Source organism: Lycorma delicatula, chromosome 8, assembly GCF_047948215.1.
Source record: "Lycorma delicatula isolate Av1 chromosome 8, ASM4794821v1, whole genome shotgun sequence".
Taxonomy (NCBI): Eukaryota; Metazoa; Arthropoda; class Insecta; order Hemiptera; family Fulgoridae; genus Lycorma; species Lycorma delicatula.
Window position 1 is genome coordinate 62,388,381 of NC_134462.1, and position 26,393 is coordinate 62,414,773.

General features: G+C 34.1%; 1 protein-coding gene across 4 annotated transcripts in view; it reads right to left on the reverse strand.

Annotated features, from left to right (window-relative positions):
• Positions 1-26,393, reverse strand: part of Pkn (serine/threonine-protein kinase N) — a 299,488-nt gene that overhangs the window by 234,313 nt on the left and 38,782 nt on the right. For all 4 annotated transcript variants that reach the window (XM_075372566.1, XM_075372568.1, XM_075372565.1 and 1 more), the window contains exon 2: positions 8,529-8,877. In XM_075372566.1, coding sequence (XP_075228681.1) covers positions 8,529-8,877 — 349 coding nt within the window. The remainder of the gene's footprint in view (positions 1-8,528; positions 8,878-26,393) is intronic.

Sequence of the window (26,393 nt, forward strand, 5' to 3'; positions counted from 1 at the left end):
GAAACGATGTTTTTCTTTTTAATCAAGCCACAAGATATTTAGTAACTTAGATATATATCTAAGTAAAAAAATAGTAAAAACACTCCAAATAGTTTTCAGATTTGTTCTCCATTTATTTCATAAAAAGACTAAACGGTGTTAACTTGGTAATTATTTAATTAAAATATGAACTTACGTATCGTCTTTTCTTTAAGGCAGTTAAATGAACTCGATGATCAAAATACACCAGTAAACTAAACTGGCCATGTACCGTTAAAAGAATTTCAGCAAGTTATATCTTTCGAATGTATACAAAATTTATAATTCGCTTCAAAATATCTTATTGTATACTCTATTGCTTTTTTGGGTTAACTCCCAAAAAACAGCTTAGTTTCTTAAAATTAAGAACTACAGAAAAGTACCATTTCAAACTAACTCATATTTACGCCCGAGTGAAACGAATTCTTTTAACCTGACCTATCAGGAGCCTAATTAGAGGTATTTAACCATTACATCACCCGATTCTGCTGTATTTAGATCTATACTTCTTTAATTACTAAAGATATATTTCAATTAATAATTTGTCTATATCGGTTATTTAAAACTCATCGATTCGTTTGCGGACTAAATGCTATTTGTAAATAAAAATGTGATTATTATTTCTCGCCGGTTCCTTTGATGCAAAATTAACATCGGTATGGTAATCCCAAGCCCTTCTGTCTACAAACGTAGCTGTAAATTGATTGCGTATCTGTCACAATACTTTCCGCTCCGCAGCAGTTAATGTAAGTAGTTGTTGTAAAACATTTTTTTCGTTTAAAATACCGCTTCGTCCCCTTCAAAATAAGAAGTACGTTTTAATAAAATGAAAAAGTTTTCCTTTCAACCCGTACTATTTTCCTTTTTCCTATATATGTTTTAAAGCTACTACTCGCCTAATATACCGATAATACATCGATTCTATTTATTATTATACAGAGGAAGTTTCTTTGGTGGAACAATTTAAAATTTTTTCCTTGTAAGTGAAGTATAAGCGAAAAAAATACGTTACCTATATACAGGATTTGAAGATTTTTTTATCACTGACATTGATCAGTGATAAAAAATCATTGTATTTTATTATTATAAAACAATGTTAAACATTTAGAAGCTAAAAATTCAAGAAAATTATTATAATAAATAACAAATAGAAATGAAATTCTCACATTCCAGTAAATCTTGCTCGCCAAGTCTCTTTACGTTGTTTCTCTACTCACTTACCTTATTTTTAAGAAAAGAAGCAATAATAAATAGATATAAAATCGATTGGTTTTTTTTTTAACTTTTCTCTACTCCCCCAACATTAATATTGCCCCAAAAGTTTTTTTTTCCACTAGCACTACTATTATTATGCGAAGGAAGACAAAAAACACGAGGTAAATATTAAAAATTAAAAAAAAAACGACTGCCAAAAAAAAACATTGCTGCTTAATACAGGTCAATTACTAATATAGGATAATTAAAAGCGTGCGGGTGACAATTTTGTATATAATATATTAAAAAAAATTTTTTTTAATTATTATTTTTTTATACGAGGTCTGTAAATAAAGTAATGAGACTAGTTTTTTTTTTTTGGTAGCCAGGTGGCAACACTGTAAAGTTATTAGTAAACATATGGTTATATAAACAGCTGATTTATATTAGGAATTAATATTTTTAGTCTATTGTTGCCACCTGAGACGTAAAAAAACTTTTCGTGAAACGAGTTTTTGTTGTGCGTTACAAAAATGAGTGATACTAATTATGAGCAATGTTGTGCAATCAAGTTTTGTGTTAAACTCATTGAGAATTTTGAAAAACTTATTCAAAATTGAGAAGGGCGCATGAAGATGACGCTCTATCACAAGCCCAACTTTTTAGGTGGTTTAAAGCATTTTAACACAGCCGGGAATCAGTTGTGGACGATCCACGCTCTGGAAGACCGTTAACGTCAAAAAGTGAAGACAATGTTGGGCGAATCAGAACCTTTTGGAGTTTTTGTCTACAGGACAGACTGTAAATCAATATGTTTACCGAGAAATTCTTGAAAGACTGCGGGAAAGAGTTGCCCGCGTGAGACCAGCTATAAAAGACAACTGGATGCTGCATCATGATAATGCACATTGGACTCTCAATTATTAATTTTTTCGCAAAGAACATTAAACATTCCTATAGTTCCTCGAACACCTTATTCGCCTGACTTGAGTCCGTGCGACTTATTCTGTTTCCGACTAACACCTCAAAGGACACCATTTTGGAACAGTAGAAAACATTTAAAAAAATGTAATCGACCCTCTGAAATATACTCCGGTTTCTGAGTTCCAACACTGCTATGAAGAGTGGGAAAACCGTTTGAAGCGTTGCGTGGCTTCTCAAGGGAACTATTCCGAAGGTAGAGTCTACGTATAATAGGATTATAAATAAAAGGTTTTTCTGAACCAGTCTCATTACTTTATATACAGACCTCGTATATCAAAATAATAATCGTAAAAACTAACGCCAAACACAGTAATAGAAGAATCTAATAAACTACCAAAAGTTAACTTTCGCGGGATCATTAATTGGTACATAATACTATAATTATATGAAAAAATAAAAACCTAAAAGTTGTACAACTTATCAATCATAAAATTATAATAAAATAATATTACTATCAGCTGGAATTAAGTAAACTTAAAATGTCGCTTGTAATTATTGTTGCTAACTGCTGTAACTCAGTGTGTCTTTAAAATCATTTTATGTTTTTCTTTAAATTTATAAATGTAATGTACATTACATTTTTTTATTGTCGTTACAAATTTCTAAAAATTAGTACAACTGATGATGCGGGATCCCGCGAAAGTTAACTTATAGTTTATTAGATTCTTCTATTAAGGGCTGTCTACATCCACAACAATATGGATTCAGAAAAGGCGAATCTACCATAAATGCCTTAGAGAAAGTTAAAAATTGGGCTTTAAATAGCAGAAGCGGTACCTGGAGGACCTGGAAAATCCCCCTAGTGATAATGCTGGACATTAGGAACGCGTTCGGATCAGTCCCCTGGTCATCTATAATTGATGCATTGCATGAGATGCGAATAAGCGAATATCTAATAAATCAAGTTAATCACTGTCTACATCAAAGGTTTCTTGAGATCAAAACTTTGGAAGGTAAGGCAGTTTTCCAGATGTCTGGTGGCGTTCCTCGAGGTTCTGTGCTGGGCCCAACCTTGTGGAACATTTTTTATGACGCAGTCTTCAGACTGAATTATCCTGAAGGAGTTACTGCAATTGGCTATGCTGATGACATAGCAATCCTCGTTAAGGATAGGGATGTAGATAACTTAGAACGCAAAGCCAATCTGGCATTAGGAATTATAGATGAATGGTTACAAAGAAGCCAACTACAGATAGCCCCAGGGAAGTCCAGTTGTATTGCCCTTTCGGCAGAAGACCTATTAGAGGTATAAATTTGAATATCAGAGGAGAGCCAATTATGCAAGTCAATGAGGCAAAATATCTAGGATAAAAATTTGAGATTTAGCAGACACACCGATATGATTTGTAGTAGGGTCACTCCAATGGTCAAAGCTCTGAGAGGACTCTTCCAGAACCATGGAACACCAAAAATAGAAACTAGGAAATTAATAACTGCTGCAACAACATCAATGATATTATACGCGGCCCCGGTTTGGGGACATACAATTAGTATTATACGAAATAAAGGAAAATTGAGAAGCGCGCATAGATTTGCACTGTTGAGGGTGGCCGCTAGTTACAGAACGGTGTCCTATGACGCGCTTTGCGTAATAACAGAGGTTCTACCAATAGACCTGCAGATTAAAAGCAGGATGCTTAGATATGAGGGACTACCACAAGACGAGATAGCGGCTCAATTGGAGCAAGAATGGCAGTTGGAATGGTCACGCTCAAGAGTCGGGGATTGGACTAGAAGACTAATCCCTGATATAGGTAGGTGGTATGGAAGTAGACGCGGAAACGTTGACTTCTATATGACACAGTTATTATCGGGGCATGGATCTTTCGGGCAGTACCTAGCCAGAATTGGAAAAAGGGACACACCACAATGTGTTTATTGTGAGGAAACAGATAATGCGGAGCACACTATATTTGTATGTCCTAGATGGGCTGAAAACAGGAGGGTAATTATAACAAATCGATTAACACCGGATAATCTAATTAATTGGATGGTACAAAATCAAGAGAACTGGGACTGGTTCAGAAGGTTTGCTGGAGAGATCCTGAGAACTAAGGAAGAAGAGGGCGGTAGACTGTGATTAAGTTAAGTAGGGAAGGGTGGCAGTCTCTCCGTGGAGGGCCCGTACGCCCAGGTATGCGGGTTCCTGCGAAGGGGGAGAACTCCAGGGGAGATGGGAATAAAAGAAAAGACCGAGTCCCGGCCGGCGGTGTTTCTCCCTGCGGGCGTCTAGGCGCTTTGTAGGGTGGATACCGTCGGTTAGAGGCATAGGCGTAAAGACCGAGACCCGGTTCCCTGCGGAGGGGCTGGGGGACGGCATCGCCGGACCTTGGCCCTAACGCGGGGAATTAGAGGCAGGCAAAAAATAAAACAAAAGATCCAAGACCGGGGGGGCCAACCTGCCGTGCCGGATGTAAAGCCGGTGGGTGGGGGACGCCCCCTTTGAGAAGAAGGACACTCTCCCCGACTGAGTATACTTAAATGGATATCCGGTCGGGGAGAGTAGGATAAAAAAAAAAAAAAAGATTCTTCTATTACTGTGTTTGGTGTTTGTTTTTAAAATTATTATTTTGAGATTAATTGGCACAGAGCTAAGTATGTTAATGAAATATTTTATATTTTCAGAAAATAAAAAAAGTATATATATATATATATATATATAGAGAGAGAGAGAGAGAGAGAGAGCCCATGACACTCCCGGTAACGTATGAATTCCTACGCGGGGTCATACATCTAAATCGGTTCAACCGTCGAGCTGCTACGGTGGAACAAACATACATACATACACCTAAACACATAACACTCCTTTCTGTGAAGTCAGGTAAAAATAAGCAAAAATAAAAAGGTACCGCTTTTTGAGGATTTGGGAGCAATTTATTTTAAATGGTAAGTTACGTGCACACAAGTACACGTTTACAAAATTTTGAGAAAACCGACTCTAAAGAAGCTATCTAACCCACCCGCCGAAAATATTGAGCCCCAAACTTCTACCAATAAATTGTCCCATATAGACCAAGTTTCTGTACGAAATTTCACCAAAAGCTTCAAACACGCCAACATATATACATACCTACGAACATTACCCCCCACTTTTTTTCTTTTTTTGGGGTCCCTAGGTCACGAAACGTCAAGGAAATGAGACTCATACCCCATTTTTTGGCTGATTACCTTACTTCTCTTCTGGCAGCATAGCTCTAGAGTTACGACCAGGAAAGTAAGAGTAAATTTGTTTAGTTCTTTAATTTTAATTAAAATAGAATCGCATGTAATGACAAATAAAAGGAAAAAAGATTAAGAACCCCTGCGATTTTTTACCTTTATTATAAAGAAGTTATTAAGCTTTAAACTTATTTGCGAAATCAAAAAGCGAACTAGAATTAAGAGTATGCAGCATCAAAGTTGAATGTAAATAAAAATTATTATTGAACAGTTATCAAAATTTGATCTAAGATTATCGTTTACCTAACGGTTAGTCGACTAGATTAATAGGGCAAATTGGACTACGTAATTTCCTAAAGCTCTACAAATTAATGAGAATATTTATAGAATAAAAATGTGATTATAATAAACAAAATAATATCCGATTCGGTGGATAGCCACGAAACAAAAGTACGGGTCGAACAAACTCTACAATATATAAATATAAATAATATTAATATAATATATAAATTTTATATTAAATTAAAAAATAAATAAATAAAATTAAATATTATATTTATCTATTTATAAATGTTATATATTTATAAATCATAACCATCATGATACGATTCTCAAATCTCATGATACTCAACGCCGCATCCAACCTACTGCACAGAATAACAATGATTATCGATCGATAAATTTCTTTTAAACGATTCTTAGATAGTACGATGAAATACCACGCGTTAAAGTGTATTACTCGTGTTATAAATTATAACGATTAAAATAATTTGTCATAAAAAAAAAGTTTTATTATAATAGATAAAAATATCAGTTATACGAGATAACTGTTTTATTATCCATGTGCTTTTATTAATATGTGGTACCATCTTTTAATAAGACTAAAGTATCATTATCTATGTTAACGCGCGAGACAAGCATTTTGCAAGGCGGATAGAAAAACAGACATAATAAACCCGATCGAATTAAAATAAAATAGAAACAAAAATTATTATTATTATTATTATTATAACAATACAATTGTTACTTTTCAGAGGAATAGATAATAATAACATTCTTGTCATCATTCTAGTTATCTTATATTTAAAAGTTGTAGTACAAAAGAACGAATCAAAACGATCAAGTTTAACACGATTTGGGAAAAAGGTCAAATACCGTTAAAATTAAATACATTTTCCTGGATGGTGATTAATTCCGGAAATATACTACACAATCTAATAAGGAAATAATGAAATAATTGATAAATACAAAAATTACACACACTTTAATAAACAGAAATGATAAACATTACTTTTTGGGAAAAAGATTCTACCGTAAGGATCGAAACTTCCTAATATTTCGCTAATTTAAAGATCTGGTTTTAAAGAAAGCCTACCTTTACCGAATAAGCACCTCTGCTCCCAGCCAGGGCTTAGGAGTACAACAAAGAGACAGGAAGTGTAATAGGTGGACAAATCGTATCCGCACAGAAAACCGCCCTAATCAATTAATTATATTAGTATTAGGGAGTGGTAACTCTATCGGTCATCCTTAACATTACTAAGATAGTCGTCTGTTCGAACTGCTTATTAGATCATATTGAAGAGGAACGGGATCAACGATAACGGAAAGCATGGATATTAAAAAACAGTCCATCCCAACCCCGTAGGGGAAGACACCACCTTGTAACGTTACCGGTCGCCCCACCTCCCCACCATTACGAGCCCTGAGGGGCTTTATTGGAGGTGGTCATTAGACTCTCTAACCGATTACATCTCACAATCATCAGCCAGGCCTCGGTCGGGATGCCACACATGCAAATCCCTCGGCAGCACTTACATCAGTAAAATACAAATCAAATTTTGCCTTCACGTAGGCCTCAAACGGACATCTTCACATCCAACCTGATGATTCCCTCAACTAACTAACCGAGACCGCGAACCCCTAGTCTATATTTAATAACGCCGTACACCTACTTTAAATTTGACAACAACGTTCGTGACTGTGAATGCCTCAGGAAACGAACGAGTTGTAAGTCAAATCAATGCTACACTCATACCAATAAAAATTATGTTTTACGCAACATAGAAATTCAGACCCAATAAGTCGACCAAATTAGGTCACCTAACAAGGGAACGTAACCTCATTCCGGTCCGCGCAGGAGTCGGAGACATACTCCGCACTCCCACCCGGTCCCATCATGGAGTCTCGCGCGCCAATACAAAGTCACAATCAGGGACCGCCACCGGCGGGACGAAGCCACGCCCCCGGTCGCACGGGCTACCACGGCAGCGCAAACATCCCCGCCAGTGGATGCCCCAACTTGAATCACAAACGATACCAACATAACCGTAGCACGATGCCGATGCCCCTACTTCCAGCTGATCCAATGCCTAGGCCGTAACACCTCGATTAAACTCCCTCTGCAGACCTACACACCGCAAGGACACGAAGAAAACCAGCCACTATAGACCACTCCTCGTGAATCATCCAGTTAATACGGAGATCTAGAAAGGAATGTATTCTCTAAAGTTACCTAACAGCTCGTGAACGTTCGACCTCATATCTGGGACAGACATACAGGACATGGTCCACTGTATCCAAAACAGTCCACCAAATATTTCCAGAAATACTATAGCCATCCTGCCCCAATTTACAAGGAAAACGAGACTACAATCTTTACTCTAAATGGAAGACCACGAAACTGGTCGGCAATACTGATGCGATACACTGAGGTTTTCCTCCTGATAAAAAGAGCTAATACTCAACAGGTGTACGATTCCTTCAGAAACAGCTACGTCCATATCCGAAAATATTCGGGCATATCCGATAAATTACATCTGATATCCCAATAATTATTTAAATATCTGTGGTGTTACCGTTCGATTTTTCTTCGATGAACTCCCTATAAACAGGCCTATTATAAACAGCGGTTGAATAGAACATATCTATACATACTCACTCTTACGCCTCTAAATAAAACCTAACAAAAGAATGAAGGGCTGTAATCTGATGGAGTCATCAGAGAGAAAAAAGTCCGTCCACCTAACTACGTCGGACTCTGATTTACAATAAGTAAACATTGCTTCTTAATATTATATCGACTAGACGTAAACACTATAAGTTAAAAGAACTGTAATAATAAAAACAAGTGTAAAACAAAAATATTAAGGATAAAATCAAAATCCACTTACCGTGGCCGTTGTTTGGTGTAGGTGGCGACGAAGGATGTGGAGACGTTCCTTGGCCTTGTGTTAGAATAATTTGCGATTCTAATTCGTGCAATTCGGCCTGTAATTCACCCAACTTTGAATTTGACTTTTTTACAATGTGTGCGACATCCGATAAAGATTTCCGATCTGTTGCGACTTCCCTTAATTTTTCTGCACCTTCTTTTATTTTCAATTCCTTCCTTATTTCTCTTCTGATCAATTCTTTTAATTCTTCTAATTTGCACGGTAATGCGGCTTCCGGTACGCATTCTGTCTGAAGGCCGTACTTATGACTTAATTCATATAATACAGGATGTCGAATATAATCGCCCTGAAATAAACGAAAAATTATTATTGCAATAAATATATAATTATTTAAAATTAATGACAGGCGCTATTATTATTAATAATTATTAAAAAGAATTACACAACGATTTTAAAACGTATATTGTTTGTTAAGCCGAAAATCAGAAAAGATATTATAGCACAAGAGGGAACGATTCAGGTAAACTGTATAGTAATCGAAACCTCCATCTCCCAGTTAAGAAAAACATATTTTTACTCTTTTCGGCCTATTTTAAGCGTTTCGGCCTTTCATCTGGAGGTCCCGGGTTCGAACTCCGGTCAGGCATGGCATTTTCACACACGCTACAAATCATTCATCTCATCCTCTGAAGCAATACCTAACAGTGGTCCCAGAGGTTAAAAAAAAGATTCCTATTTCGAATTTATATTTTTATAATTAAAAGTGAATAAATAGATAATAAAAAATTGTGATAAGATCTTAAATAAAAACTATCTAAAAAAGTTTAAAACAACAGTCTTAAATTAAAGGCACTGCAAGGTAAAAAATAATTTTTCCTAAAATAATTTTAGGAATTTCGAAAAAAAAAAAAAAAAAAAAAAAAAAAAAAAAAAAAAAAATTTGAATGGATTTGACAACAAACTTTGATGGTGATTTGTAAGATTGAAAGTCATAGCTTCAGCTTAATAATTTGATGTTTTTGCCAATTTTTTCTTATGCGTGATGAATAATGGCCTAAAGAGTGGGGAGCTCATGTCAAAGTACAAATCTTTACTCACCACTCTTTAGGCCATTATTCATCACGCATTAGGAAAAATTGGCAAAAACATCAAATTATTAAGCTAAAGCTATGACTTTCACATAATCTTAAATTTTATCACCATCAAAGCTTGTTGTCAAATCCATTCTGAGATACCGTCCTAAAATTATTTTTTACCTTTTAGTGCGTTTAATTTAAGAGTGGTGTTTTACACATTTCTTTTACATATTTTTTATTTTCTACTTTTTAGTGCATTTAATAAAACTGTTGTTTTTAAAAAGTTTTCTTTATACATATTTTATTTTCTACTTTTTAGTCTTCATAAGTTTATACTTTACAGCAGCGTTAGGTTTGAGCGATCTTTCGAAGTTTTCAAGCCTCCAATTTCCAATACCGCAGACAAGAGAATAGGCAGCTTTATATATCTTAATAGGCAAGTTCATATATCTTACTGTACAGTAAAATACAGTACTATACAGTAAAATATTACTGTATATACTCATATACACTTCAAACATCACAAATCTTAGGTCTCTAGTCACATGTATTAAAATCTATCAAGCATTCATACACTGACCCAGCCAATAATGTCACTCAATACACCAAAGGAAATTCCGGATTTCCAAACTCCAGCCGTAATTAACAAACGTTGCGAGCAATTTTTTTTCACCGTGTTTGCGGTCGCGTTTTCAAGTTCTGTCGATAGCAAAATTACTCTTTTGAACCATTTTGATGACTTTTTGGCAATTTTAAGGTGATTTTGATCTTAGTTTGTAATCTACGCGGGGAAAATGTGCAGTTCTCACTTATTGTCGAAGAGGAGTAACGACTTTTACATACTTTCACATAAATATCATGAGTCATCACACATAAATATTGAATTTAAAGTTTATATTAAATTTGAATTTTTGTCTCGGCCGTAGAAAAAATATTTTCGTTCAATTTAATCAATTGAAATGACAATATCGCAAACGTGGATAATTCTTTCGCTAAGAAAATATGCATGTAAACGAAGTTGCATAAGTTCAAGGGGTATTTTTTTCATTTAGCAGCTTAGGGGCATCTTAGCGACTTGAAAATGTTGCTAAAATGTGTTGTCATCAGGAGGGAAACCTGTATGCAAATTTTCAGAGCGAATGGATAAGAGGAAGTGCTTCAAAATTCGACTGAAAGGTTCCGTACCATTAATCTCACATACGTAATCCAAGAACGAGTTAAGAGGTAAAAAGGATTTAACTTAACCACATAAACTTATTACAGTTAGACTCGCCTATTAATAATGTAAACTTTATTACGTAAATACATGTTTACTATGTATGTAAATGAATTACCACGTAAGGACTTTGCAAACGTTTAAAAAAATAATACTTTTAAAAAACATACATACATAAACACCCGCACACACGTGCGCACGCGTGGAAAGAATCGGCTTAAACGCTTTGTTTTGCTTAAGTCATTTTTTTCAAAATTGAACAAAACACAAGTATACTTGGCTTACAAAGTATAAGGTCTTGGTAGGTCTTAACCTACCAAGTAATAAAAATGTGAAGAAGTTTTTTTCAACTGACGGCAATGTCTTAAGATAACATCAAGATTTAATCATAAAATGCACCAGTTTCTGAATATCTGTATTTTTTAGGAAAAACTTTAATTTTTTTTCTTTCTTAAGAGCTATAATACAAATTTATTTGAAACTCAACATCAGTAATCGTGATAAATGGCCAGATACAAATTAGGTTCATTTAATAGCTTTACAATAAGGAAAAAAAGCTTTATAAAAGGCTTTGCAGATAATTTTTCATTAGAAATTCCTTTGCTGATTTATATATATATATATATATATATATATATATACACACACACAGGAGGATGTATCACAAATTTCTCCCGGGGCTTTAATAACCTATATTCGTGAAAATAATGGTAAAAATTTCATAAAAACGTATGTTCTGAAATGTTTCGTTTGCGAGTCACGGCTAGTGAAAGATTTTGCTCGGATTTCAGTTACCCCGGTAAAATGAAGTCGTACTGAAATTTTTAGGACGTTAATTAAGGAGCAAAATAAGCAATTTCTTAAGGTGTTAGACATGATAAACGAATTAAATAGATCCCAGAACTGTGTCTACAGAACGTATTGAGAAATCTGGTGAAAACCAGTAAATTGGGGTAAAAAAAATCCTGATTTTTATGTTTGACATACAATAGACTTTGTTACACATAAAACTTCTAAACAAATCTTGTAAAAATTTAATTCAGAACAAACTGGTGTAAGATAAGTTGAATAAAACGGAGAAAAAAAATAGAATTTTATTTAGAAACAGTAAATTACTACGTTTGTCAGAAAAGTACTTATTTAATGTAAAAAAAACCAGATTCTTTTTTCGAGACAAATTTATGAAAACAAAATTTACTGTTACAAATTGCTGTAAAACATTAAAAAAACACTGGAAATTACAAAATTATTTTAAAATTAAAATAAATAAATGAAAAATACTTTGATCACTTTTTAATTATGACAGAAATACAATAAATTATTTGAAAAATTGTTATTTCAAAGTTGCAACAAAATAAAAACAGCTGATCAACAATGTGCAATACTGAATTAGAATTTACATCATTTTGTAAGTAATCGGATACTGTGAACTGTACTGTCGTTAGGGAAGAGTTTCTGTGAATTTTAGTTTCAACGAGATCGGTTTGCCATCTAAGTAATGCCGTACTTATTTACAACAGAGGAATACGCTGATATGGTATTCATTTGGGTGTGTGCATAATAATGCTACAGCTGCTGCAGTAGAATATGAAATACGTTTTCCGAATCGCAAGATTCCAGATCCTAAAACAATTAGCGCGACTTTTTGCGAAACAGGTTCACTACCTAGTATTCGTACCACCTACGAACGATCTGTCCAACGCGACGCTGTTGATGAAATTATTATCCGATGAAGTTCAGCCAGTAGAGACGTCAGTACACGACGTCTTTCTATGCGGATCGGAGTTTCGCATTCGATAGTTTGAAGGATACTTAAACAAAATAAGTTTTATCCTTATCATAAATAGTCAGTTCACCTTTTACATCCAGGAGACGGTCCGAAACGCTTGGAGTTCTGCAACTGTTGGAATACAAATCGACAACTCTACAAGTATGTTTTATTTACAGGCGAGGCAAAGTTTTTCGAGATCGCATCAAAAACTTACACATTGAGCATACATGGACAGAAGTAAATCCTCATGAAACAGAAGGCAATTTTCAACACCGATTTAGCGTCAGTGTATGTATGGTTGTGAGGCACTCTTCACAATCAGCTGTCTGGATCGTTCATATTACCTGGCCGCTTAAATGTTGAGGTCTCTTTGCACTTACTTCAAGATCTACTACAGATGCTTGCAGATATTCCTCTAGCGCCGAGACGCAAAGTATATCTAGCACGATGGCGCGCCATCCTAAATTCGCTTGTGCCGTTTAAATGATCATCGTGAGTGCGCTTAAATCATCATTTCCCAAAGAAACTGATCGGTCGTAGAGGTCCACATCCCTGGTCACCAAGATCGCCTGACCGAATACCTTTAGATTTTTGCGTCTGGGGATGGATGGAAAATATTCAATACAAAACAAAAATATATTCTCGTGAGGAGTTAATTGTCCACATTATAAATGCGGCTGAGCAACATAAGGGCAGCCCTGAAAAACTAAAAAGAAAAAATAGTACAGAAGCGTGCCGAGCAATGTGTTGAAAATGGAGGGGCTCATTTTTGAACATTTATTATAAAACGGTATGTATACACTTTTTCTAGCGTACTATTTCTAAATAAATTCGAATTTTTCATAATTTTTTTTATTTAACTTATCTTACACCATTTTGTTCAGAATTAATTCTTATGAGATTTGTTTAAAAATTTTACGCGTTTATTATTAACAAAGTTATTGTACGTTAAACATAAAAAAACAGGGTTGTTTTACTCCAATTTATTGATTTTCACCCCACATTTCTCAAAAGCTACTGCAGGTACAGTTTTGGGACCTATTTTATTCGATTTTTCAGGTCAAAAACCATAATAAATCACTAATTCTGCCCCTTAATTAACGTCCTAAAAATTGCAGTACAACCTCATTTCACTGGGGTAGCTGAAATCCGAACGAAATATTTTACTAGCCGTAACTCGCAAACGATGCATTTTAGGACATGTTTCTATTAACTTTTTCCATTATTTTCACGAATATATATATATATATATATATATATATATATATTTCTTATACTACTACTGACTAGTATATAGAATATTAAACATTAAAACTTGTCTACTAACTTATTAATAATAAATCTTAACAGGACTTCGTTTTAATTTTTAATAAAAATTCATTGCAATTCATGGGGAGTGTCACAAAAAAACTTTTTCACGTCATTCCTTATATTTTTTCTGCATTAATTTTTTCAGCATGAATACTACTAGTAGGCTAGGCATACATGTACAATAATCTTCGGGCAGAACTAAAAAAATAAATACACAAAAATGATTCAATTAACAATAACGTTAGATCATCGTTCTATTGTTCTCATCTATAAATCGATGGGGAAAAATTCTATTTCATTAGTTTTTGAAACTTCCCTCTCCCTTCAATATCACTTAAAAAAAAAATATATATATATATAAATTTGACATAAAACTTTCAGCAGCTTTTTGTTCACTTACCTTTTGATACACTTCTTGTTACTCAGGCCAATCTATTAAAATTAAATTCAGCAATAAAGTTTTTTAATAGCTCTGACACAAATCCGAATGATTAAGCATTTTTTTTTTAGAAATTAAAAGAACAGAGGATTAACCAAAGATAACACAACTTTTCGGTTAATAGTTTGTGAACATCAGTTAAACAGTTAATGGAATAAAGGTGCAACAAAAACGTTACGCGTACATTTCGACCACGTCACCTGTTTTTTTCCTCTTTGCTACATCGAAATTCTAACAATATAGCAAATTTATAAATTTTTAAAAATCAAAGGCGATGAGAACAAGGCGCTCTTAACACACGTGCGCGAATATAATCTTAGGCTTCCAAAAAAAAGCACCAATTTCCAAAGCAGATGAACAAAATTCATGCAAAATAAAAATAAATAGTCTGTAAAATAAATATATATATAAGACGTAAATCTAGTAATAACAATTAACACACTAAATTATGTTAAAAGAAAAAACCTACGCATAAACGATATATAGAAATAAACAATATACCAAATTTTCAATAATTACATTGTTTTTATGATACGATGCTCGGCTGATAAAATTTGCACACTAGCGTGCTACACGGAGACAAAAGGTACTATCGAGTTGGGCGTGGCAGCACATGATAGCTAAAATCCCCTCTGCAAACCTGCGATAATGTATTGAAATCTGTTTACCAGTTTTTTTTTTTTCAGTAGCAGTTAAAATGAAGTTGAGTAAGGTCAATATGTCAACACGATTAAAACAGCGAGCAGTGATCGAATTTTTAACAGCAGAAAATCTGAATCCTACGAATATTTTTCATCGTTTAAAAGCGGTTTACGGTAGTGAAACTGTTGACAGGAATACTGTGAATAGGTGGGCATTGAAATTTCGTGAATATGAAACTGGTAAAGCGACAATTGAGGACGCACCTCGCAGCGGACGACCAGCTTCTGTGACTGACGAGAAACATCGAAAGGAGGTGAACGATTTTCTTCAAAGTGACAGGCGAATCACCCAGCAACACATCGCTATTCAGTTAGGCATATCTTAATAGAAAGTTAGGCATATCTGTTATAAAGAATAGGCCATATTAACGAGCAATTGGGTTATCGTAAAATCTGTGCACGTTGGGTACCGCGCAAACTGACGGACGAACACCAGCAGCGTCATGTCGAATGTTACGAAGAACTTTTACAGCGCTATCGTGCCGGAGGAAATGACTTCCTTATTGTGACCGGAGATGAGAGTTGGGTACACCGTTACGACGCGGAAGAAAAAAGGCAAAGCATGGAATAAAGACATGACGAATCGCCTAAACCCAAAAAATTCAAAACTCAAGTCTCGGCGAATAAACTCCTCTTCCTTTGGACGGTATTTTGAGACGCCAAACACGTTTATGTGACATAGTAACTGGAACATGGGACGGCTGTGAACTCCGAACAGTACACTGAGACCTTAAGACACCTTAGACGACTAGTATGTCGTTCGAAATACTACCACGCCCATAATCTTCCAACATGACAATGCGCGTCCTCACACATGGCACGTCACTACAGAGACTCTCCGCGAGCAGAGGTTTGAGCCTATTCCGCATCCGCCATACTCGCCGGATTTGAGTCCGTACAACTTCCACTTCTTCTCTCATCTGAAAAGGGGTCTCAAAGGTTATCATTACAACACCGATGATGAGGTGAAGTGAGTGTCGGATCCAAGTGGCTATGGCCACTTGGATCCGGCCACTTGGATCCGAGAAAGACCGCCAGAATGTTTCAGGGACAGAATGCAAAAACTTGTCACACATTGGGGAAAGTGTATCAGCGTAAACGGAGATTTTATTGGAAAATAAATACTGTATTTTGTGCTTAGGTATTGTACTTTTATTCATTTTTTATTTCGTTCCAATATCTCTTTTCATTCTCATGCTACGCATATATGTGCAAAATTTATCAGCCGAGCCTCGTATATAATTTAAAAATTGTGATCAAATAAATTCAACTAATACCAGTAACTGGAATTTTTGCTGATACCAAGCATTCTCTCAAATAACAATAACGTATTACTGTTATTTTACATTAACAACAGAGAAAATGTCATTAAAGATATGATAAAATTAATGTTCCTGTTGTATAAATGTAAAATGAAAAAAATAAAGGTAAAACATAGTTATTTAAAAAGGAAAGGCAGGACACGCTGTAGGCCTATTTGTTTATTGGCAGACAGCGTACTATATATATTTTATAAATAGAAACACATATATATTACATTAACTCCTTATCGTTAAATATAACCATACTATACAAAGTAGTATTATTAATATTATTACAATTAGTCATATGTTGTAGCGAAAAAAACTATTTGATAAGCGAGGACTTTTAAATACGTACAGATGAACGGCCAACCGACTTTCTACCTGTGAGAACGAATAATAATAATATAATCAACCCACCTATCAGAATAAAACAGTATATGATCAACCCACACAACTCAACCCACTAATACATATTCACACACACGACTTGCACACATACACACAAAAAGAGAGAGAGAGAGATTGAGTGGGAGAAAGAGCGGATATACCGTAATAACAATTGGTGGGAACAAATAAATAGGGACGATGATTTTCTTTCTTATATAGCATATTTTATTCTTATATTATAATTATTGCTACAATCTCAACCTACTTAAAATGAAAATGAATTAACTAGTTCAATAATAAAAAAATTACCGACACAAATGAAAAAAATAATAAAATATAAGGAATAAATAAACTACAAGATTTCATATTTTGGACTAATACATATTAAATTTTATCTTCGTAACTGATTACCATAATAATTTAAAATGAAATGAAATAAATAAATCAGACATTTAGTTGCCAGAGTGCTCTTTCTTTGTACAATGTTCCCTTACATCTCAGCAATCATTTAGCCCGATTTAAATTATTCTTTTACCACTGTATTTACTGAACTTTGAGGAAGGTTTTAAGTGTAAATCTATCCAGGTTATTGAGCGAGAAGTAAAAAAGCCGTGCGCGTGTCGTAAATTAAAGCCTGTGCAATCGCGTAGAATAAAATTTGTAGTTTGAAAGCGCACACCCAAGTGTTTCAAATATCGGGCGCCAGATTACATTACTAGCGCTCAAACGTACACTAATCTCAATCGTAAACGGCAACAGAAGGCGTCTTGTATTCTATAATTTAGAAGAAAATAAAACGTAATTAAGGTTCAGCGCGCGTTTCAGGATCGATCCATCATTGTCTAAGAAAATTCGTCGCGAGTATAAACAATTTGAAGAATCGGCAAGTTTATGAACGGAGAAGAGTCTAGAGTGACCGCGAGCTTCATAGAAAAGTATACAACTAATTCGAGAGGCTTTTCAGAGAAGCGCGAAAAAATCACTTGTAGCGCTAGCCGAGAATTTGACACACCTCATACGACTGTTTGACGAATGTTAACACGACGTTGCGTTTGAGGCGGTATCGATTACAACCGGTACAAGCTCTTCGCGTAAATGACGTAAGAAAAGGCAAATATTTCCGTAACATGATCTTAGTCGATATTGAAAACGATAGGTTCTTACCGCGGTTAATTTTTAGTAATGAAGCGTTTCATTTAAGCGGTAAAGATTCACGTCACAATATTCGCGTACGGGGACTTGAGAATCCGAATGGAATTGTACAGGGAGAGGGAAATTCACGAAGTTAAAGAGTTTTTTGTGCGGTTTCGATTAGAAAAATTTATGACCTTATTTTTGGAAGGAAACACAACAGGATCTGCTTACTTGAAACGCTACAATCTGGCTTTTACCACAACTGAATGAACTCTGAAAAGTTCATTTTTCGTTAAAATGGAGACCCACCGCATCGGCACAACCCGAGTTAGTCGGTTTCTAAATGAAGCATCGCTTCAACACTGGATAGGGCCTAAGGAAGCCTAAGACTTGGCAATACATTCTTGCCCTCCAAGATGCCCAGACATTACACCTTGTGTCCTTTTCTTGCGAGGATATACGAAACAAAGTATTTATGTTCCACTATTACCTGCTTATTTGGAAAAGCTGTTAACCAGGATAACAGTAAATTCTATAACAGAAGACTGTCTGCAACACGGAGCGGAAGAATCGAGTTGTCTTGATATTATCCGTGCAACAGGTAGAGGGCAAGTAGAACATTTAAAACTTGGAAAATGAAATTTTAAACATTTTTGATTAGTATGTAATTTGTCTTGTACCACATTTTAATCATGAAATACATGTTTTGAAGTCGGGTTATTCTGTTTGATACACACCGTATTTTAATTAGCTCTTTAAATAATACTATATTTACAACAACAAAAAAACCCAGAAAATAGACTGAATTTTTTTCGTATTTAATTTTATTAAAATCTAGTAAACTGTTTTAGACATACCACTTTTAATAGTACTTTTATTTATGAATAAAGTGAAATGCAACTTTTCAACGCGATACAAAACGTTTATACCTTATTAGAAAACGTATTTTTCAACGAAGAACTTTTTTAAACATATTAAGATATACATTTTTTTTTTAATTTTTGAGAAAGATTTAGGCGTAAGTTTACGGAGAAAACTCCAAAATTTGTTAAACAGTGTGTTCTAAATCAACGGTTTGTTACATATTTTATTTCATAATATCTAAATTGCCTTTTGCATAGCGACATTTTGATCTGACTTAACGCATTCTAATTGCTTTTATATTTATTAGTATTAAGAACCAAGTTTTTAGATTCGACGAGGGGCGACCGGATTCTTTAACCCGCTGTAAGTTCTACCGCTTATAAGAACACTACTAACAAAAAAATTTAATCAAAGCCCTATTCTGAAAACTCGCTGCGTCTTCATTTCTAAAAATTTACGGACAATGCATTTAATCAGCCTATGAGGTAGCCACAAGGTAGAAAATCTAAAACAAAGAACCGTCCAATTTCCTATAAAAGTTCAATTTGTAATTAGCTCCATGATTACTGAGAATGGAATTTGGAAGATAGTGAAAATTTCCTTTCAGTTTTTCTTCATCAAAATCGGGGGATCGTTCTGAAAATAGCACAGATTTAATAGAAACAATTTTTTTTTTTCAAAAGTATTCATGAAGAGCTCAAATTAATATTTTAATACATAAGTTCGACGTTTTTGAATGAGAATATGAAGTATTTGTATGAATGAAATGTCAAGTATGACCTGGATCAAACCCAGAACCTTCCGGATAAAAGAACCTAACGTTCCACAAGAGATCAGCAAACTCCCGGTTACAACTATCTTATTTCTCTTTCATTTGACCAGAATTTCATAGCATATGATAAATTGTGAGGAAAGGAATCCAAAATCTTCCGGATGATAATGGTAGAAATGCTAACACCCCGCCAAGGAATCGGCGTAATTTTATTCAAAACTGAAGCGAAATTACTTTTGCAATTAAAATTAAAGCACACAGAATTGTAATACTCAATCATAAACATTTCAATTTTATGATTTACGAGCTGAAGATACACTTAGACGAATTTCAAGCGATGAAAATTAAAAACACATTTTAAAAAATGACCCTTCATACATTTTTCAAACGGCGTTTTCCTTTTCGTTAGAACCCGGAAACTTTTCTGGTATTTTGTCTGAAGTTTCCTACTCAGGTAACAGATAAGAAATGGAACCCGAAAGTACACCTGATAATTAAAATTGTATAAAATAAGATAAATGTTATGTTAATTTATACTGTTTTAATTCATTATTACGATTATCAGAAAATGATTGTTAGTTATAAAATTTTAAATATGTAAAGCGAGAATGTTTACCGTATTCAAATTCAGAGAAATTAAAAAAAAAATAACGTCTAGGCGAAATTTAAACTTTGTGATTATACTATCATGCGGAAAGAATTGTTATCTCTTAACGAGCAACTTAAAAATAATTTAAGAGAAAACTATTTATTAAACAACCATTTATTTTTATAAAAAGCACGAAAATTCTGATATTGCAAAATTTTTAAAAAAGATTTGTAAGTCTTTTATAAATTTTTAACAAGTTTACTGTCACGTAAATAGTACATTATGCACATTTTTCTCACCTTTCCATTTAGCACATCTAAGTAAAATATTAAAAAAATTGTTGAAAATAATTATTTCCTAAAACTCTGAATTTTCATAATAAAATTATTTTTAATGTATTCTTTTATCATATTTTGCGGACGTGATACATTTTCTACTGCAACCCGACGTTTTATTTTCGCCTAAATAAACTCAGTCGGGTTGAATTCACGGTGGTACAGCGGCAATTCATTGCGACCGTAATCCTCCAGTATTTGTCGAAGTAAAATTCTTCACAGCACTCAATCGCGCTAATTTATACAGTTCGGTTTGTATCAGATCTGCTAAGTACGAATATTTTTACTTTTTAGTCGTCTAATAGGTATTGTTTTGCTCAAACTTAATTTGATCCCTTGTGTAATTTTACGTTATGATAACTATCGTTGTCAATTACCAAAACTAGATGAGGTGGAAAGATCCATGTAACCTTTCTTTCTACCCATTTTTCTAGTTCTGAGAGTATTGTTGTTCTTTCGGTATTTTCTTGCTCGATTTAATAATCAGGACTGGATTCGGAATTTCCCTTGCACCATTGATAACATAAACAAATGTCAGCTTCAATCATTTGGATAGGAGTTTTTATACTCAAATCGGTCTAATCTTAACTTTTTATAATTCGCTTTTTCTCAATTTTTTATTTTTTATTATTATTATTTTTTTTTAATCTTAATCTTATTTTTATATAATCTTAACTTTTTATATTGTATGTGAATATATGGCTCGTCGGAAAAGGTTTTCCTTCACGTATGTAAATATTGACCGGTTTTCCGGATTTCTGTTTTTAAAACCGCTAATAACTTCTTCAAATATCGATAATGTTAACACCATATATGAAAATTGTATCAATATTCACATCTAAAGAAATCAATATTAATTTTCTTTTTCGAGATTTTCATTTTCTTCCGGTTTATTTAATAATAAATGGTAAGCTGGCAAGAAAAGGTAAGTAGCAAGTAGCTACTTGCTTCTTGCTACTTCGACCTCCTATAAACGGTTCACTCTATCCCCCTCACTGTACTATTGTAGGTGTCAACATCATTTCAGATACACTCTCTCTCTCTCTCTCTCTCTTTTCCTGTTTAGCCTCCGGTAACTACCGTTTAGATAATACTTCAGAGGATGATATGTAAAAGTGTAAATGAAGTGTAGTCTTGTACATTCTCAGTTCGACTATTACTGCGATGTGTGGTTAATTGAAACCCAACCACCAAAGAACACCGGTATCCATGATCTAGTATTCAATTCTGTGTAAAAATAATTGGCTTTACTAGGACTTGAACGCTGGAACTCTCGGCTTCCAAATCAGCTGATTTGGGAAGACGCGTTCACCACTAGACCAACCCGGTGGGTCACCCCAAGTACACTACTGCGCATAAACTACAAGGTAAACCAAACGGTTTCCAAACTATGGTCATCGGGCGATTTACATCTTCACTCCTAAGATGTATATTTTAGGACAACTCACGAACGAGAAAAAGATCTTTGAAAAAATGTAAACCTTATGAACAATTGGAGGAAAATTGTAATTTGTAGAGTTTAAAATCTTAATTTCTGTTTTTTTTTTTTTTAATTCTAGTTTTTTTTCTTTCTTACGCAAACAAGTATGAATTACGGCAAAAATTAGCTTTAAAAGTTCTTTGTCAGTTTTCGGAATAGTACAACTTTAATGCACCTACTTTGTTATGAGTCTATATAAAAAGAAAGGTTTAATTATATTTATGAACATTTTTATTTGCCGTTCAAAAATAAAATATATCGTAAAAGGCATATTTTACGTAAAATATATCGTAAAAGGATCAAGGTAACGGGTTTCTTCCAATTAAAAAGAAAGAAAGCGAAAATAAAGAAAAATCTAAAATGAACTACAAAAGATTCGTTTCTTAGAATAACAGGTCCTTTTAACAATTTGTTCTTAGTAATACAGACAACCGCATCTCCAAAAGTACTTGTTTGACCAGAAGGGTTACCGGACCGGGAAGAGAATTTAAATAAAAAGGGCGCGGACAATGAAAATTATTACGCTTCAATTAAAGAGACGAGTCGGGTACTGGTTCTGCAGGCCAGGGGATATAAACAAACCCACCGGGTTGGTGTAGTGGTTAACGCGTCTTCCCAAATCAGCTGAAATGGAAGTCGAAAGTTACAGCGTTCAAGTCCTAGTAAAGCCAATTATTTTTACACGGATTTGAATACTAGATCGTGGATACCGGTGTTCTTTGGTGGTTGGGTTTCAATTAACCACACATCTCAGGAATGGTCGAACTGAGAATGTACAAGACTACACTTCATTCACATTCATACATATCATCCTCATTCATCCTCTGAAGAATTATCTAAACGGTAGTTACCGGAGGCTAAACAGGAAAAAGAAAGAAAGAAGGGGATATAAACAGTCCCAGGCACCAGCGAACAGTCAGTAAGTAGACTTCGGCGAGGCCGTGTTCGGCACAGTCGTGATAACAGCGATATCAGTAAGCGTGTGGTAATATCGAGTGAAGAGTACGTCGCGAGTATTTCAGAGTAGACAATGGGTAAATACAAGAAGTTGTTTGGTGAGTTATTTGTAAACAGTATTAGTAAAAGTGATAGTATTCTACACATTCATGAAGTGTAGGGTAGTTCTATTAAACAGTAAAAATAATCATATTTGCAGAAAGTGAATTGTATGAACTTTAGACTGCTTTATTGTTATCTTGTTGTTACTGCAATATTAATTTCTATAGGTCATTATAACGTTTTTACTAAATTGGACTGTATTTTAGTATTTAATTTAATTGTCATTAAATAAATCTTTTTTTTTTAATGTGAATTATTATTCTATATGTTATATCTGTTTATTGCCATCATTTATTATTATTTATTTTATTTTCTATGTTTTTAAAGTAATAACTTGCAGTTATAATAAGAAAGTTATACATTTGTTAGTCTCTCAATATTCTTGTCGAACCGCGAACACGCGACTATATAAACACAGAGAACTCTGTTCTTAAATATAATTACTTATTAATTGTTTACATAACCTCTCAACTATGTTCTGAAGCATTCTAAATGCTTTACCGCGAAAAACGTTGAAGAAGGATACTTCTTAAGCGTATAATTTTTCGTAATTCCTACAAATTGTCTTCAACTCAAAACAATAAAAATAAATAAATCTAAACTGTTCAAAATGTAATCGTTTTCTTTGAGCTCGTAATAATAAGAGTTATTTTTACCAGCTGAAATCAAGTGTGACAATTAACAATCAAACTCAGCCGAGCGGAGCTAGCTCACACATAAGTTAATAAACAATAAAATTAATCGTTGGTATGCTATGAAGGTTTCCTTTTCTATATACTGTTACGTCAAGATTTTACAACATTTTAGATATTTTGAAAAGTATGATAAAAAAGAGTCGCTCAAAGTTTCATTTATTAGTAGATTGTTCTGTGTCTGCCAAATTAGATTTACTGAAAAGGAAATGTGAGTGTGATACCTACTAAGATAAAACATCAAGCTGCAACAACCAACCAGATACTAAAAAGGAAATGTGAGTGTACTACCTGCTAAGATAAAACATCAAGCTGCAACAACCAACCAGAAACATTCTTCTACCTTATCATTTATCCTCGACACTCAACGAATAAGATTTAGTACACGGGGAAGAAAAAACAGCTTAAAGTTTGTAAAAGCAAGCAAAATCGAGATATTCCCAAAGATGTTTTGTGAGTCAGATGAAAATCGCATTCTATAAGTATAAAAAAGCGACAATTCCGTTCGTGGTAAAGTAATAACGTTTCTTGCTTTCATCTCGAATTTATTGGTGTGAATCCCAGCGAGACTTAGTATTAACAAGAAGTCACAAAAATTTCATTACAATTACGTGACAGCCCATAGTTCAGTGAATAAATAAATGTATAAATGATATGATTTCTTATGTGATACATATGATGAAACAAAGTAAGAACGTTTGTCAGTCATAAGTGAACACGACCTGATGTGAAATAATCTTCCCCAAAATGGCATCGCCGTGTTCAACAACAAGCATCCCAATACTAGGAAATCTTTATATTGTATTGCACTAGCAAAAAGTAGGAGGGCGAGTATTACTTAGTAACTTTCTGAGTCCCAGGTAAGGTGTTTTGTACAACTCCCGGTTAGGCCGGACAGGTCAACGGGCAGAGCAGCCCCCTCATCAAAAGAGAGCAAATACTAACGACGCATAATAGCTCAAAAAGGGATCTCACATACTTAGCGAGTGTTTAATGAGCCTAGAAAAATTCCACAATACGGAAAAGTAATAACGATAAGGAAAACAGGTGAACGATGTTGATAGGAAGATCCACTCCAAACAATCACGTCCAACGAAGTATCTAAGCCTCCTCAGGTAGTAAGCATCTAACCCACTTACAATTCTTTGGGGAAGATCAGAGCATTTTTTCTGGCGCGGGGAAAAAGATTACTGATCAAAAATTTCGGACAGACAGGCTTAAATAAAGGCTGCAACAACTTACTTTTCCTTCAGATAATCAAGAACCATCTGAGGTGAGGCAAAGCTTTCCTTGAAAACCAAACCTTTCGTCTATACCCAGAACGTTACGACCTGCGAAAGGACTTTACTAACTACATAAACCCTTTGGCCAGATTCCCATTACCGGGCAAAGTAAGAAATGAAAAGATTTTCCGTTGTCTACTTTAATGAACAAATATACTATGCACATAGACACACTCGGCTCGCTGAAAAAAGATTAATCTCGCCCACCATACTATAGCTTCCGTTCACTTCTTAGGGTTTAGGTGTATAATGAACCCAACCGGGTTGGTCTAATGGTACACGCGTCTTCGCAAATCAGCTGATTTGAAAGTCGAACAGCGTTCAAGTCCTAGTAAAGGCAGTTATTTTTATATGAACTTGAATACTAGATCGTGGATACCGGTGTTCTTAGGTGGTTGGGTTTCAATTAACCATACATCTAAGAAATGGTCGACCTGAGACTGTACAAGATTACACTTCTCTTACACATCATCCTCATTTATTCTCTGAAGTAATACCTGACAGTAAATCCCGAGGCTAAACAGGAAAAAGGATGGGTGTATAGTGAACATCATCGTTACTTTCGAAGAAAAGAGAATATTTAATTGTGCCTCTTGAAATTTAACGCGTCAAAGACATTCTGATAACGGAACGAATACTGAAACTATTCAAATGCTCGTTTTTTATCAATTTCTTACAATATTACTTAAATATCAATAAGATAAAACTTAGAAGGTGTAAAAATAATACATACCTCTTACACCAAACATTTAAGATCGAAAATTACAAAAATACTGGCTAGAATAACATGTACAGCAGTACATTTTTGGAAAAAGAACAATTTTTTTTCTAAAAAAGTGAAATAAAATATAAAAATAAAATGTTTCATAGTTACAAGACATCGTAAGTAATCTATAGTTTCAATTATCACTGTCTTACAAAAAACAGATAAAAACAAATATAAAAAACTGAATTGTCTTAATGAGTAATTACATAAAATGAAAGCTATAATTTATTTATACCTTGTTATCTGTGGCGGTTTAAATCAGCTATAAAAAATAAATAAAACAAAAAACTGAACACTAATGATGTAACAGACAAATGTTAAATCGGCTTCAATATAATAGAGAAAAGTATAAAAAGACCGTCTCATTACAACAGTAAATCGATCTACAAAAGAAAAATTAAGGAAATTACTTTTTTCTATCGTTAATGACTAATTCCATAATCTTTCGATTCAGTGTAAATAAAGAATCGATATATCGATCAAATAAACAGTGAAAGTTGTAAAAACCGCAAGTAGAACGCAGAAGAAGAAAGTTGTCATAAATAAATTAAGAAAGAAGATAAAAAACCAACTACCAAAGTAATCGAATATCTGTTCTTCTGAAAGTAAAATTTGTTTTATTCAATGAATGAATCTTTTATTAACAACTACCGGTAGCACAACATTTTTTGTGAAAGTAATCG